General features: G+C 31.6%; 1 protein-coding gene across 1 annotated transcript in view; it reads left to right on the top strand.

The window, feature by feature from the left end:
* The window catches only part of cv-2 (crossveinless 2), a 199,290-nt gene that overhangs the window by 135,660 nt on the left and 50,173 nt on the right, over positions 1-13,457 (top strand). The window contains exon 5 of the mRNA XM_065511881.1: positions 11,982-12,064. Within this exon, the coding sequence (XP_065367953.1) occupies positions 11,982-12,064 (83 nt within the window). The remainder of the gene's footprint in view (positions 1-11,981; positions 12,065-13,457) is intronic.

Genomic DNA, 13,457 nt, shown 5'->3' with positions numbered 1-13,457 from the left:
TTTAATTTAGCTCGATTTTTTTTGGTTTTTTAGATATGGCGAGCCTACCAAGTCAGCTACGTATATTGGCGATAAAATTCTACATAAAATACAGAAAGCTAACAGTTATCTCGACCCTATAAAAAGTTACACCCATCCAAATTTGGAACATGTAAAATGGGCCAATATTTCCGTTTGAATAAAAAATTCTAAAAACTCAAAGAAGCGATCCTCGAAAAGCCTCCATTTTTGTATAGCCCTATATGTTTTTTTAAATACGTACAAAGATTTTTAACTATCCCTCTGTAAATTAAGTCACAGTAGGCAATTTTTTAAAAATAAATAGGAATTTTGATATTTAAAAATATAATAATTCAGTAATTATAATAGCTTTTAAGGTAAATGACTTCCGAAAAATTTATAAAATTATTTAGTTTTACTAAAATATCAAACTTTAAGTCCTAAGTTTTTATATTTACTTTTCAGAAGCTCCACAAATCTTGCATCCTTTGAAAAATTTTAACGATATTTCCATATATGTTTTTCCAAGTTATTTGTATCCATTTATCCTTATGATTAATCCTTATCATCTGAGTTGAATACTTATTACAAAATTTCGATATATTTTTTGTCCGATTCACCTTCATTCTATGCCTGTGAAACTAATAAATATGTTAGGAATTGAATCATTTGATTTCAACTCCGATTATAATTTCTGATTATAGTAACACTATTTTTATACATTTAAAATCGGGAAATTTACTTCAATTGCGATCGTAGTAGTTTGATCCAAATGTGGCAAAAAGTTGCTCATAGATCTCTCACGTGACTAGTTTTTTATATTTTTCCTTTCCTCTAGGATACTATTAAGTTTAAAATGATCTGGTCCTTCTTCCTTGATTTTTGAGCATAACTAGAATATAGGGCCTAAATCTGAATCGGTAGAACCAAAACATTATTTTAACTCAACTATGTTATTCAATTCAAATGATAACTAAGCCAGTGAAATAATACGAAAAATATACCCTTAAAACCCTGTGATACAATTAAGCATAGACACTTCCCTATTTAGCCCAGACACCTTGTCTCTAGCCTGACTACTCCTCATCTCTTTTACTCAGCTATTAATTTACTTAACATTTCACATATAAGACTTACATACTTGTATTCATTTGTCTAAAATTACAAATTATTAACAAATTGAATTTTGTTTATTTAACGTTAGTTTTTTTTAAAAAAAACTCATTGGTGTATGTAAATAAACATATTTCCTTAAAAAAAACGGAAATTTATTCATGATTAAATTTATAGACCTTTTTCTTTTCGTTTTTTATAAGCAAGCAAAGAAAAGACCAAGTGTTTATTTGAACTTTAACCAGATGTATTATTATAAAATGTTGTATGCATAATCTATGCATATTAAATGCATATTATATGCATATTCTCTAGCTATGTAAATATGTATGCATATACAAGAGTAGATATAATATACAAAACATTTCATTACAATAAACATTAACCAAAAAGAGCTAAATGAAATGAAATGAAAAATTCAAATAAAAATAAATAAAACAAATTTAAACTTATGTATACGTAGATTTCAAATGAAATTTATGAATACTAAATCTTAAACTGGCTGTCAAAATCTTAGATTAAACAACAATAAACATTCGAGAGAAAACAAAGTTATAATTTAAACAATAAATTTTAACAACAACAACAAAATAAACACAACAACTGCAACAATAACAACAACGATGCTATTAAAATTGTAAATTTGTTTCGAAGGGGGCAACAAAATATTTAAAATACAGCCAGAAAAAACATGTAAAAAAAATAATAAATAAATAAATTAAATGCTTGCACACGTTCTATGGTGAAAGAAATCTGTTTAACTTATTTATACGAATATATGTCGAATTTAAAATGACAGATTAAGTGGGCCTTTTACAGTTTATGTGGAAGATTGACTGGCTAAATGATACTTGAATAATGATAAACTAAAATGTAAGTGAGTTTTGAAGAGCTAATATACGAATTAGTAATACCTTATTAAACAAATAAGACTTACTATTATGTAGCAACCAGAGACCTGTAAGAGTCGGTCCCAATATATAGCTGAGTTTAAAACAGTGAATTCATGCTTCATGTTCTCTTTATGCCGACCACTGTTTTATAGTCCGAACGAAAGAAAACTGCCTGGCTTTTACATCAAATCTGGGCTACAAAATATAAAATTTAGGTGAAGAGTATCTTCATTTAATTCGAAAAAGTTTCCATTATCAAAACCATTATTTAAAATTGTTTTACAAACCCAATGACAATTTGAATATACCTTTGAAATAAATAGGCTTAACAGGAACAGATCTTAAATTACAATTTTATTTTAAATATTTAAATAATAAGTGTTACCACCACTATCATATTACCACTATACTTTAAACTTTTTTCAATAAAACAGTAGGGTACTTTTTTTTTGTTGTTAAAGAAATTTTAAAAAAAAATAATAAAAAAATCTTATCACTATTATGAAGTGTGTCTGCGTGTTTTTATTTAGAGTGTTTTTTATTGTGGCATGCAGCCTATTAAACAATTATGTTGAGGTATATTTTTTTATGGATGTAATAGATGCGGCTTAAAATCAACCGTATTTCAAATATGTAATACGTAAATTAGGGTAGTCCTTATTTTGTGCTTTATCGATTTTCGATGCTCCCAAAGTATAAAATTGTTTTTCGACATCTAAAAGCCTAATAATGCTAAATTTGAGAAAAATTGGATAACGTTTAGAGAGTTCATATTTTATTTGAAGTTTCAAGATTTGGGCAAAATTAGCATGCACGGGGCTATATTCAATATCCGGTATCGTATAAATTTCAAATAGACTCCCACACTAACTGAAAATAGGTTCCAATCCTCATTTAGCATTTATTAGAATAGAGAAACAATTTTTATATTTTTTAAAATTTTGTTTAAAAGAATTTTTTAAAATTTAAAATGTGGGACTTGAGATATACATGCCAGTCACAGAATTCCATCCCGATCGAAAGTGAAATTAATTCCGTATTTCGATTCCTTAGAAAAGGTAAAACGAAAATAATTTTGTTTACTAATACCTTCTCATCACCTAGGTTATTGACAACTCAGTTAGGTCTTTGACAGGAGTGTTTCCGCTCTATATACATATACTTTCTCTATGATTTTTGCAAAGATAAAAATTTTTAAAATTGAAATTAAAGTTTTTTATTTATGAAAATTTTTTAATGACATTTTACAGTTATAGAGATTTTTCTATTGAAAATGGAAAAATAATAACAAATTTTGAAATTTGTTCCAAAAAAGTTTTGAAAAATCCTTAAAATGGGATTTTTAGATTTTTGGCTATAATATCCATACCAAGGACAGGCTTATCGGAACCCTTTAATAAATAATTAAGAACATATTCGGCCATATAAAATGGGCTACCATATTTTGATATTCACTATGCGATTTTAGAATTTTTGACTTAAATTTGAATTTTATAAAAAAGGGGTTTTTTGGATGGACTTGGTCCAATCAGTATCAACAATTTTATTTTATGTAAACTTAGCTTTCCAAAAAGTATAAATTCCTAATACATCTCCATAAAATTAGCGAAAAATCGCCTTTTATCGCCTTTCATCGCCTTAATGTTGGAGTCAGTCACGATATTTAAACAATTCTTTTTTGGTCTGACATATACATTTATAAGATAAATAGAATAAAAGAAAAATGGAGAAAATGGGGGAATATATGGTAAAAATCTCATTTAGCATTTATTAGAATACAGACAAACAATTTTTTTATTTTTATACCCTTCACCTTGTTGAGAAGGGTATATACAATATAATTTTCCAACCCAATAAAGTATATATATTCAGGATCCTTATAGATAGCGGAGTCGATTAAGCCATGTCTGTCTGTCTGTTGAAATCAATTTTCTGAAGACCCCAGATATCTTCGGAATCCAAATCTTCAATAATTCTGTCAGACATGCTTTCGAGAAGTTTCCTATTTAAAATCAGCAAAATCGATCCACAAATGGCTGAGATATGAGGAAAAAACCAGGACAACCGCGATTTTTGCCCTATTTTTTTACCTATATCTGGATTACTAAGTCATTAACATAGACAATATGGATATCTAATGATAGATATTTCAAAGACCTTTGCAACGACGTATATAAGATCATAGTAAGTTGGACCTAAAATGGGTCAAAATCACCAAAAAAAAATTTTAAAATTTAAAAAAAATAATTTGAAATTTAAAAAAAAGTATAATTTGGTGAAGGGTATATAAGAGTCGACATAGCCAAATATAGCTCTCTTACTTGTTTTTTTTTAAATTTAATTTAAAAGAATTTTTGAAAATTTAACATGTGGGATTTGAGATATACAGGCAAGTCACACAATTCCATCCCGATCGAAAGTGAAATTAATTCCGTATTTCGATTTCTTAGAAAAGGTAAAACGAAAATAGTTTTTTTTACCAATACATTCTCACCACTTAGGTTTTTGACAACAGAGTTAGGACTTTGACAGGAGAGTTTCCGCTCTATGCATATTTCTATATCTACAGACTTTTCAAATTGAAATTACATTTTTATTTAAGAATATTTTTTTATGAAATTTTAAAGTTGTAGAGATTTTTCTATTGAAAATAGAAAAATAAAAACAAGTTTTGAAATTTGTAATCATAAATTCCGCAATTCCCAAAAAAGTTTTGAAAAATCCCTAACATGGGATTTTTTAGTTTTTTAGCTATAATATCATACCAGTGACGGGGTTATCGGAACCCTTTACAGAATAATTAAGAACATATTTGCCATCTAAAATGAGTTACTATATTTTGATATTTACTATGCGATTTGAATTTTACATACCAAATAGGGTTTTTTTGGATGGATCTCGTACCCTCGCTATCAAGAATTTTCATATTTACTTTCATTTAGAATATTTAGTGTAATTTTAGCTTTTCAAAAAAATATAAATTCCTAATATATCTTCTCAGACATTTTTTAGATAACCTTAGAAGAAAAAAAGTACCTTTTTCACAAAAACTAGCGAAAAATCGCTTTTTTAAATTAAATTAATATAACTCAGTCATGGTTTTTAAACAATTCTTTTTTGGTTTAGTTTAATAAAAGAAACATAAGGAAAATGGGTAAAATTTTGGACCGGCTGTTATCAAAAAACTGGAGTAGAGTGGGTAAAATATTGAAAATTTAATTTTTAAATACGAATATCTGCTTAGGTATAGGAGATAATTGTAGTGCTCGACGAGGAAATCCGATCATTCTGCTCATCTTTTGAGGTCACAAAATAATCAAGCCAATATCGGATAATCTGTTACAAAGTGAATCATATCCCAGAGTGACCATTCTGCATCGATCGAAACAAATAGTAGTCGGACGGGTCAAGGTCTGGACTAAAAGGCGGGTGAGGCAAAACTTCCCTAACACTTATTTCTAAATAGTTTTTAACTTGAGTGCCCCGATAGACCAGTCGATAGTGTGCTGGACTATTAATTTGAGGATTGCGGGTTCGATTACCGCCAGAGACTCTGGATGTATCTGCAGAGAAGCAAAACGCTTCGCAGTTCGTGTTTGTTTTTTTTTTAAAAAAAGGTATTGCAATATGTGGTTTAATGTCTGACCGCATATTATGGGCGTTTTTCGGCCAATGCTCACTTCAAACGAATCAGTTCCATTCGGTACAGCTTCCCTGTGATGGTCTGGCCAGATTTCAGTAGCTCATAATAGATAGGACCCTTTTGCTAGTACCATATACAGAGCATTACCATAGCGCCATGGATATTTGGCTTTGGTGTCGATTCGGCGGGTTATCTTGGCTTCACCTACGATCTCTCACTCTTCGGGTTATTGCAATGTATCCATTTTTCATCGCAAATAATGATTCGGTGAAAAAATGATTTGTTTTTTGTTATTATTTGAATGAATCCTGCTGCTCGCAAATGTTTTGAATTAGCTGCTTTAGTAGCTCGCAATGATTTTGCAAACTCTTGTTGAGTCTTACAGCAATCTTCAAGGAGTAATGCCTCTAATTCGTGGTCTTCAAACTTTTTTGGCTGGCTTGGCGATATTTGTCTTCCGTGTTAAAATCACCACTTCTAAACCGCACAAACCATCTATCCCGCATTGAAACCGATGGAACACATTCACCATAAGCTTTGCAGAGTAATCGGAGTGCTTCAACAGCAATTTTTGTTCAAATTAAAGAAGTAAAGCAAAACTTCCCGCACATGAAGCTTAGTTAGCATAAAATTCGATTTTTTCGATGCAAAAAAAACAGTGTTTTTTACACTTTAATGATCAATGATTAAGTGAGAATAAATCGAAGATAAGAAATTTGACTGCTTTGTATTTTTGGATGGATTGTCCCCACTTTGAATCAAAAAACGAAAATTCAAATAAAAAATGTAAAACCTCTAAACGTTATCCAATTTAGCTCATATTTTCAGCATTTGGTTTCTAGATGACGAAGAATAATTACTAACTAAGACCTGGGGAGCAGCGAAAATCTAAAAAGACCAATAAAAGGGCCACCCTAATGTGTTTGTGTGGCGTCTATTGTACTGTGTTGATTTTGTGATCTGCCTGGATTTCCAACATAAACTTTCCTTTCCCTGTGTAGCAGCAGACATGTAGGCGGTTTTGTTAACTCTCAATATTGAAGCACTTCATACAAATTTAACGAACACAATTGTTGATCTTAAGAAAACATAAAATGAAAACAAAGAAACGCACTATGATTTTTTTTCTTTCTCTTTATTTAGTTTAATTTTGTATGAGTATCTCTGTATAGTATGCGGTTTGTGTAACCTTTGAAGTGGCGCTTAACTTTTTCCATGTTTCTTTGCGTTACATTTCATTATTGTCGATGTTTTCTTTAATAAATTTAAACAAAAAAATGGAAAAAAAACATTCTCTAACAAGCCACACAATAAACTCGAAAGATCATAAAACAAATTGTACAATATAAACTAAAGAAATCTTAAATAAATAGTGATGGTGGAGTGAGTGGTACTTGTACAATAAGATACAACACTTCATGTACATTGTATATAAGTTACAGTGTGGAAGAAGAGTTGTTAATAATTAAAATTAAATTTTTAAACGAAAGTCGATCTCTCCAGTCAATCTTCAAAAACGTACATTGCGCCTCTTCTCCACTAAGCAAACGAATAAAAAAATTTCAGTTATTTAATATTTATTTCGAAGATGAGATCAATTGATTTTTTCATAATTGTGCAACAACTTTTGTTCGACACTGTACCTACATACATTTTCCAGTGGTTACAATAAATAAGTGTGTTTGAATATGGTTTCTGGTATTATTTTTATTTGTTTGTTCACTTTTTTCATATTATTATTTAAAAATACTTACTCCACTTTATATATAAATCGTGTTGATTTAGTGCTTTATACTCGTTTCTATTTATTTGTGTTTTTTTGTTACTAATAAATAAAAAAAAGCGAAACAAATCTCTTATACGCATTACAAACGAAATCAAAATGTCATGTTTTGTTGTAACAAAAAAATAAAAACTAAAGTTGCCACTTGAAAAACTTTAGCTAAATAATCGTGTGTGGACTATATTAATACGTATAAGGAAAACCAATTTAGGACCACCAAAGAAGTTGGTTTTGTTTTTCTGTTTTGAAATTATTGCTCCATATTTAGACATGGAGTTGAAAGATATTGTAGTGTGATATTTAAAACATAAGTGGATTTTGTTGAATATTAGTTTAAACATTTATTGAGTTTATTACTTGTTAGGAATGTTAATATCCGGAATATATTGAACAACTAGTAACACTCTAATTACTAATGAATGAACTTCACAGTTTGTAGATTAAAAATTTAGTTACTAATTAAAAATTTAGTTTTAACAAAAAAATTTAATTTCACACCAATATTGATCATAAATAGTTGGCATTTCTGCCTAGAGCTTCCAGAGGCCACAATTCCATATACCAAAAATTCAAATTCACCAGCTTTCCTATCGAAATATATTGGGAGTATGATGAAAAATTCGGCATTTTTTCAAATTTTTAGCTTTAATTTTGAAACATTTGTTCATTAAAAATTTATTCAAAGTATAGGCCATGGTTAGCAATGACCATTTCCCAACTTTCTGGCAACTTATGGATTTCGAGACAAAAGTACTGCTCAACTTTTGAGGCCCAGAACGAATCAAGCCAATATCGGATACTCTGTTGCAAAGTGAAGCGTATCCCAGAGAGACCGATCTGCATCGATCGAAACAAATAGTAGTCGGATGGGATACTGTCTGGACTATAAAGCGGGTGATGCAAAACTACCCAATCGCTTCATTCTAAATACATTTTAATAGTTATTGCAACATGTGGCCGAGCGTTGTCCATGCCTGTTCGTATATTCTGGGTGTTTTTCGGCCAATGCTCGCTTCAAACGAATCAGTTGCGTTCGGTGGAGGTTCCCTGTGATGGTCTGGCTAGATATCAGCAGCTCATAATAGATAGGATACATTTGGTCCCACCAAATACAGAGCATTACCTTAGCGGAATTTTGAATCGAAAGTCGGTGTAAAAATGATTTTCTTTTATAGCGTTCAAGTATCGCAAAATTGCTTTTGAAGGCATCTCGGCTTCAATTCGTGTCGTAGCCAATTTGTAACGTTCGCAAACGTTTTGAAATTGCTGCTTTAGTAGCTCCCAATGATTTTGCATGCACGGTACCGTGAAATAACTTCCAAATGAAATAAGTCCCCACGAAAAAATGAAATAACACCCAACAAATTTTTCATACAACTTGGGAATTATTTCGTTATGAAATAACTCCCTATGCGTTAGGAGTTTTTAGCTGGGAGTTATTTCATAATGCAATAACTGCCTATGAAACAACTCCCAATGAAATTTTTGTTGGGTTTTATTTCATTTTATTATGAGAATTAGGAATTATTTCACTGTATAGGGAGTTATTTAATTTTTGTTAGGTTCTACTTTGCAAAAGCATTTGGTCAGGCGCTAAGGTTTCCTCAAAAACTGGCAGAAAAGATTCTTTTTACATTGTCGGCCTTTGTCAATGAAAGAAATCTTTTCTGAGCGAGGCCAGTTTTTGATACACCCCAGAGGAGAAACCTTAGCGCCCGGCCAAAGGCCTGCAATGCCAAAAAAATTTCTATGCGAAGCCAGTTTTTGACACCGCCATAGGCCCGCTATGCAAAAAATGTTTGGTAAGCGAAGAATAATTTCACTTTTGTAGTTCTTTATTTCACTGGGAGTTAGATTACACTAATAAATTGATTCGGATTGGGAATTATTTCATTTCTATTGGGATTTATTTCATTGGGAGTTATTTCGCTTTTTTGGGACTAATATTTTTAAAATTATGAAACCGCAGATTATTGGGAGTAATTTCATTTCACCTTTCGGCAGTTATTTCATTTTTCAAGTCCATTAGGAGTTATTTCATTGGGATTTATTTCATTTGGGAGCTATTTTACGATACCTGCAAGCACTTGTTGATTTTGACAAGACTCTTGGTTCTAGGGAAATTCAGGTTAAACTTGATAGTATAGGAAGGAGCTTTTTTTGTTCTTCTTGGACCAGCTCCCAGGTGATGACCTCCACTAATGCAAAGCCTGGTGATGGAACTAGGAAAATAGGTTATGGAAGGGAGGAAAGAGGGAGTAGTGTTTGTGGACATTCGATTTGAACATTAATTTCCTACATTGAAAATTATAGGAAAGACTTTAGTGGGAATTTTGGTCCACATACGTACAGTACGGAACGAATTTTCTCTTTAGTGTGGTATACGATCCATTGGCCAATCGTCCACAAAGGGGTGTATTTTCTTGATGAAAAACGTGTATTACGTAAAAATCTGCGGGTATCTGGAACAAGTTCCCTAATTTCATCAGAACACATTCCATTGTAGTAGCGAATCAATAGAGTTGGATTCCCTACTGTCACCAACAATCACCTTCGCCCTCTCCTGTACGCTGTCGAGAAGCTCCAAAATACATGGTGGTGTAAATAGTGAGGAGATCAGATGGAGTGAAGTAATTCCTACAAAGTTTTAGAAATCCGAGACACTAGAATGATTCTTTCGACACTTGAAAATGTGTATTATCATGACGAAAATCACATTGTATTCTGATGTCCACAACATGAAGAACGTCAGATTCCACAATATTTATACCACCCATAAATACAGATGAAGCGACATGGTCTGTCGTTTGTTTTTTTTAGCCAATATGCAACAATGAATCTTGAGAGCTTTGGAAGCGACCCAATTCGCACAACTTCATTCAGAGATTGTCATAAGGTCCCGATTAGGGAATCTTTCATGTTTTGCCTCATTGCTCCAATATCTGACAGGTTTGGTTTGTAACTGAATGAATATGAATGGCAAATGTTGCGGTCATCTGCAAAAGAATAGATAGGATTGGAAGTTTGAAAATAAGGAATAGAGTAGGAGAAAGAACGGTTGTAAAATACACATAAAGGGTCTTCCAATATGGTCTTCCGTATAGCTGCCATATTGTTGAAGCTACATCTGTTGAATTGACTGCCATTTATTCAGTTTGTTTCGCCAACTCACTATGGACGGATATAGCGTTCTACAAATCTTGCAAATGATAAAATTATTTTATCAAAATGGGTGTTCTTCAATTTGAGTCCACTGGTTCTGTAAACAAAGAACCAACATCCGTACAACGCCACTCTCCTGCCGAATACAACTCCACTCTCCGTAAGAGTGAATCCCAGGCAGTCGATTTCGGGTCGCTCACAAAAACTCGGCCTTTCACAGGCCACAACTTAGCGAATTTTATATCGTGATCTGGGCCTGCACTAGTACTAATTCCAACTGAACCAGGAGCTGACATGTAGTTTCAACATGACGGCACTATGTACCACACAGCTCATGTCACATTGTACATTCTACAAGACCGATTTGAGGGCATGATCATCGCTCGTGAAGGTGATGTGAACTGACCATCGAGATCGTGTGAGTCTTGAGGAGTCTTCTTAAGTCGCAGTTCTATGCAAATAAGCCACAAACGGCCACAGCGGCCCTCAAAGCCAACACAAGCCATGCCATCGGTGAAATTTAGCCAGATTTATGAGCCTGAGTCATGGAAAATTGGACATTTCGATTACGCGCCACTCACAGAATTCACGACGGACATTTGCACGATGTTATATTCCTTACATGAGGACTTCGATAAGTCTTTCAAACGAATAAAAAATGTCAATGATATCTCACAAACACTTTATCTATATATATAAAAATGAAATGAGCCATGTATGTAATGTAATCACGTGAGAACGGCTGGAGCGATTTGGCTGATTTTTTTTATTCGATTCGAAATTTTCAGGAGATGGTGTGTAAAGAAAAAAAATTCCGGCTAAAACTGGCTTTTTGAGTCCAGTCAACTGTAATAAAAAAGCCCCCTAAAGTATGCAGTACAAATTTAGATATTTTATTTGCAAATAAATAAGAACAGACAGGTGTATGTGGGTTGGAGAAACTTGAAGAACTAACATTAGTAAATGCCACCGGGCGAAGCCGGCGCGGTCAACTAGTTTTATATAAATTTAAGAATATGCAGCACCTAATAAAACACTCGTTATAAATGTTGGTGAAAATATTACACGTTTCAATTGGTTTTATCCTGAGGGAATCCAATTCTATTAAAAAAGAATATAGTTACTACATTTTGCCAGTGTCGACAATGTAGTGGCAAAATCAGTATAGTCTCAACTTTATATGTGGCCATAAATATTTTTGTATAATAAAAAGTGCGTCTTATATTAGGAAATACCGAAAAGATATCTCTGCCAAATTTACATTCCAATAAACATAAAAAAATTTCATTATTTTGTTATCATTCTACAAATTTAATCTTTTATTTAATCTTGCTCAAAATTACAAAATAAGAATGGAAATAATATTGTTGTTCTCTTTTCATTACAGGTATTTTGCAATCGTGTGCCAATGAAGGTGAAGAAGTTCAAATTGCCATAAAAAATTCCAAATGCTTTAAATGTGCCTGCGAGGTATGTGACAATAATTTCAAAATATTTAAGAAAACACAAACAAATTTTATAACAATTAAAAACTCATATACATATACTCGAAACAAGCAATAACAACAATTGCTGTTGTTCTTTTTTTGAAAATAAATAAAAAAAAACATTTTATTTTCATTTCAAAAAGTAATTTATGCATATTGCTGTAATTCTATTTTGAAATTGTATACCGGAAATGTAAACATATATGGCGTTAGTGATATTACAAAAATTAAAGGAGGGTTGTTAAGAAATTAAAGAAATTTTAAAGCTTAACTTTGGTTTTAAATAATTTAGTGTTTTAAACAACCCTCGTTGTTTTGCAAAAAACTATTAAAACTAGATTTTAAAAAAACTTTACTTTTGTATGAATAAAAATGCCGATTACAACAAAATTGCTGGCTGTTGCTAACAATTTCTTTAAGTAAAATATTCTTTTTTTCTCTGTATATGAACGTGTTTCATTCAAAACACATTTTGTGTGCATTTGTGTGTTAGATTTTTTTGTTTTTTTTGGCAATAACTGACATTTAACTACTTGACCTGGCCGTGTGCCATTTCGATGTTGTCACAAAGTTGTTTTAGCAACATGCTTTGCAGAGGCTGTTGAGAAAGGGCAAAAGGTTTAAGTTGTTTTTAAAACTGTTTTTTTGAAAATAATCAATATTTTGTTATGTTTTTCTGGTGCTGTTAGTTGTTGATTCTCTAAGAGAAGAAAATACTATTCACAAGTAATTTTTTTAAATTAAATTGAAATAAAAAGTAAATTCATTATGGTTGATTCTTTTTGTATAAAAAAAATGTTATTTAAATAGGTCTGGCATAAAGTTAAATTTTATACTCTTACCCCCAGTTCACGAAGTCTGGTTATGTGTTAACTAATAGTTAAACTGACAGTTTTCATACAAAAATATTTTTAACCGACAGTACTATTTGTTAAGACATAACCAGGTTTCGTTTAATACACATTAAGGTGGTTTTTATGGGAAGAGCTGCTCGGATTATGTGACATTTGATATAATTGTCAAACTCTGACATTTTTAGACAAATTGGATTATGTTAACTTGTGCCAATATTTAAGACCCCTTTCACACTAGGCAATTTAGTTGCTCAAGTCTCTTGTGTTTGTTGATTGCAGAGGTAATGTCGGGTAAAGGAGAAGAAAATTTTACATGCTGTTTTGTTGTTGGGCAAGAGACTTGCGCAACTAAATTGCCTAGTGTGAAAGGGGTCTAATATTGAATTTTAAATCTATATAGAAATATCAATAAAAAAATATATAAAATTCAAAAGTCGTTTTGAAAATATTCGAGATATTAAAAATTGTCCCAGGACTTTTCGATTAATATATTTGGGCGTTACAAACATCTACACAAACGCA

The sequence above is a fragment of the Calliphora vicina genome, chromosome 5 (assembly GCF_958450345.1).
Source record: "Calliphora vicina chromosome 5, idCalVici1.1, whole genome shotgun sequence".
Lineage (NCBI taxonomy): Eukaryota > Metazoa > Arthropoda > Insecta > Diptera > Calliphoridae > Calliphora > Calliphora vicina.
The sequence above is the reverse complement of the archived record's forward strand: the minus strand, read 5'-3'. Positions and strand labels throughout refer to the sequence as shown.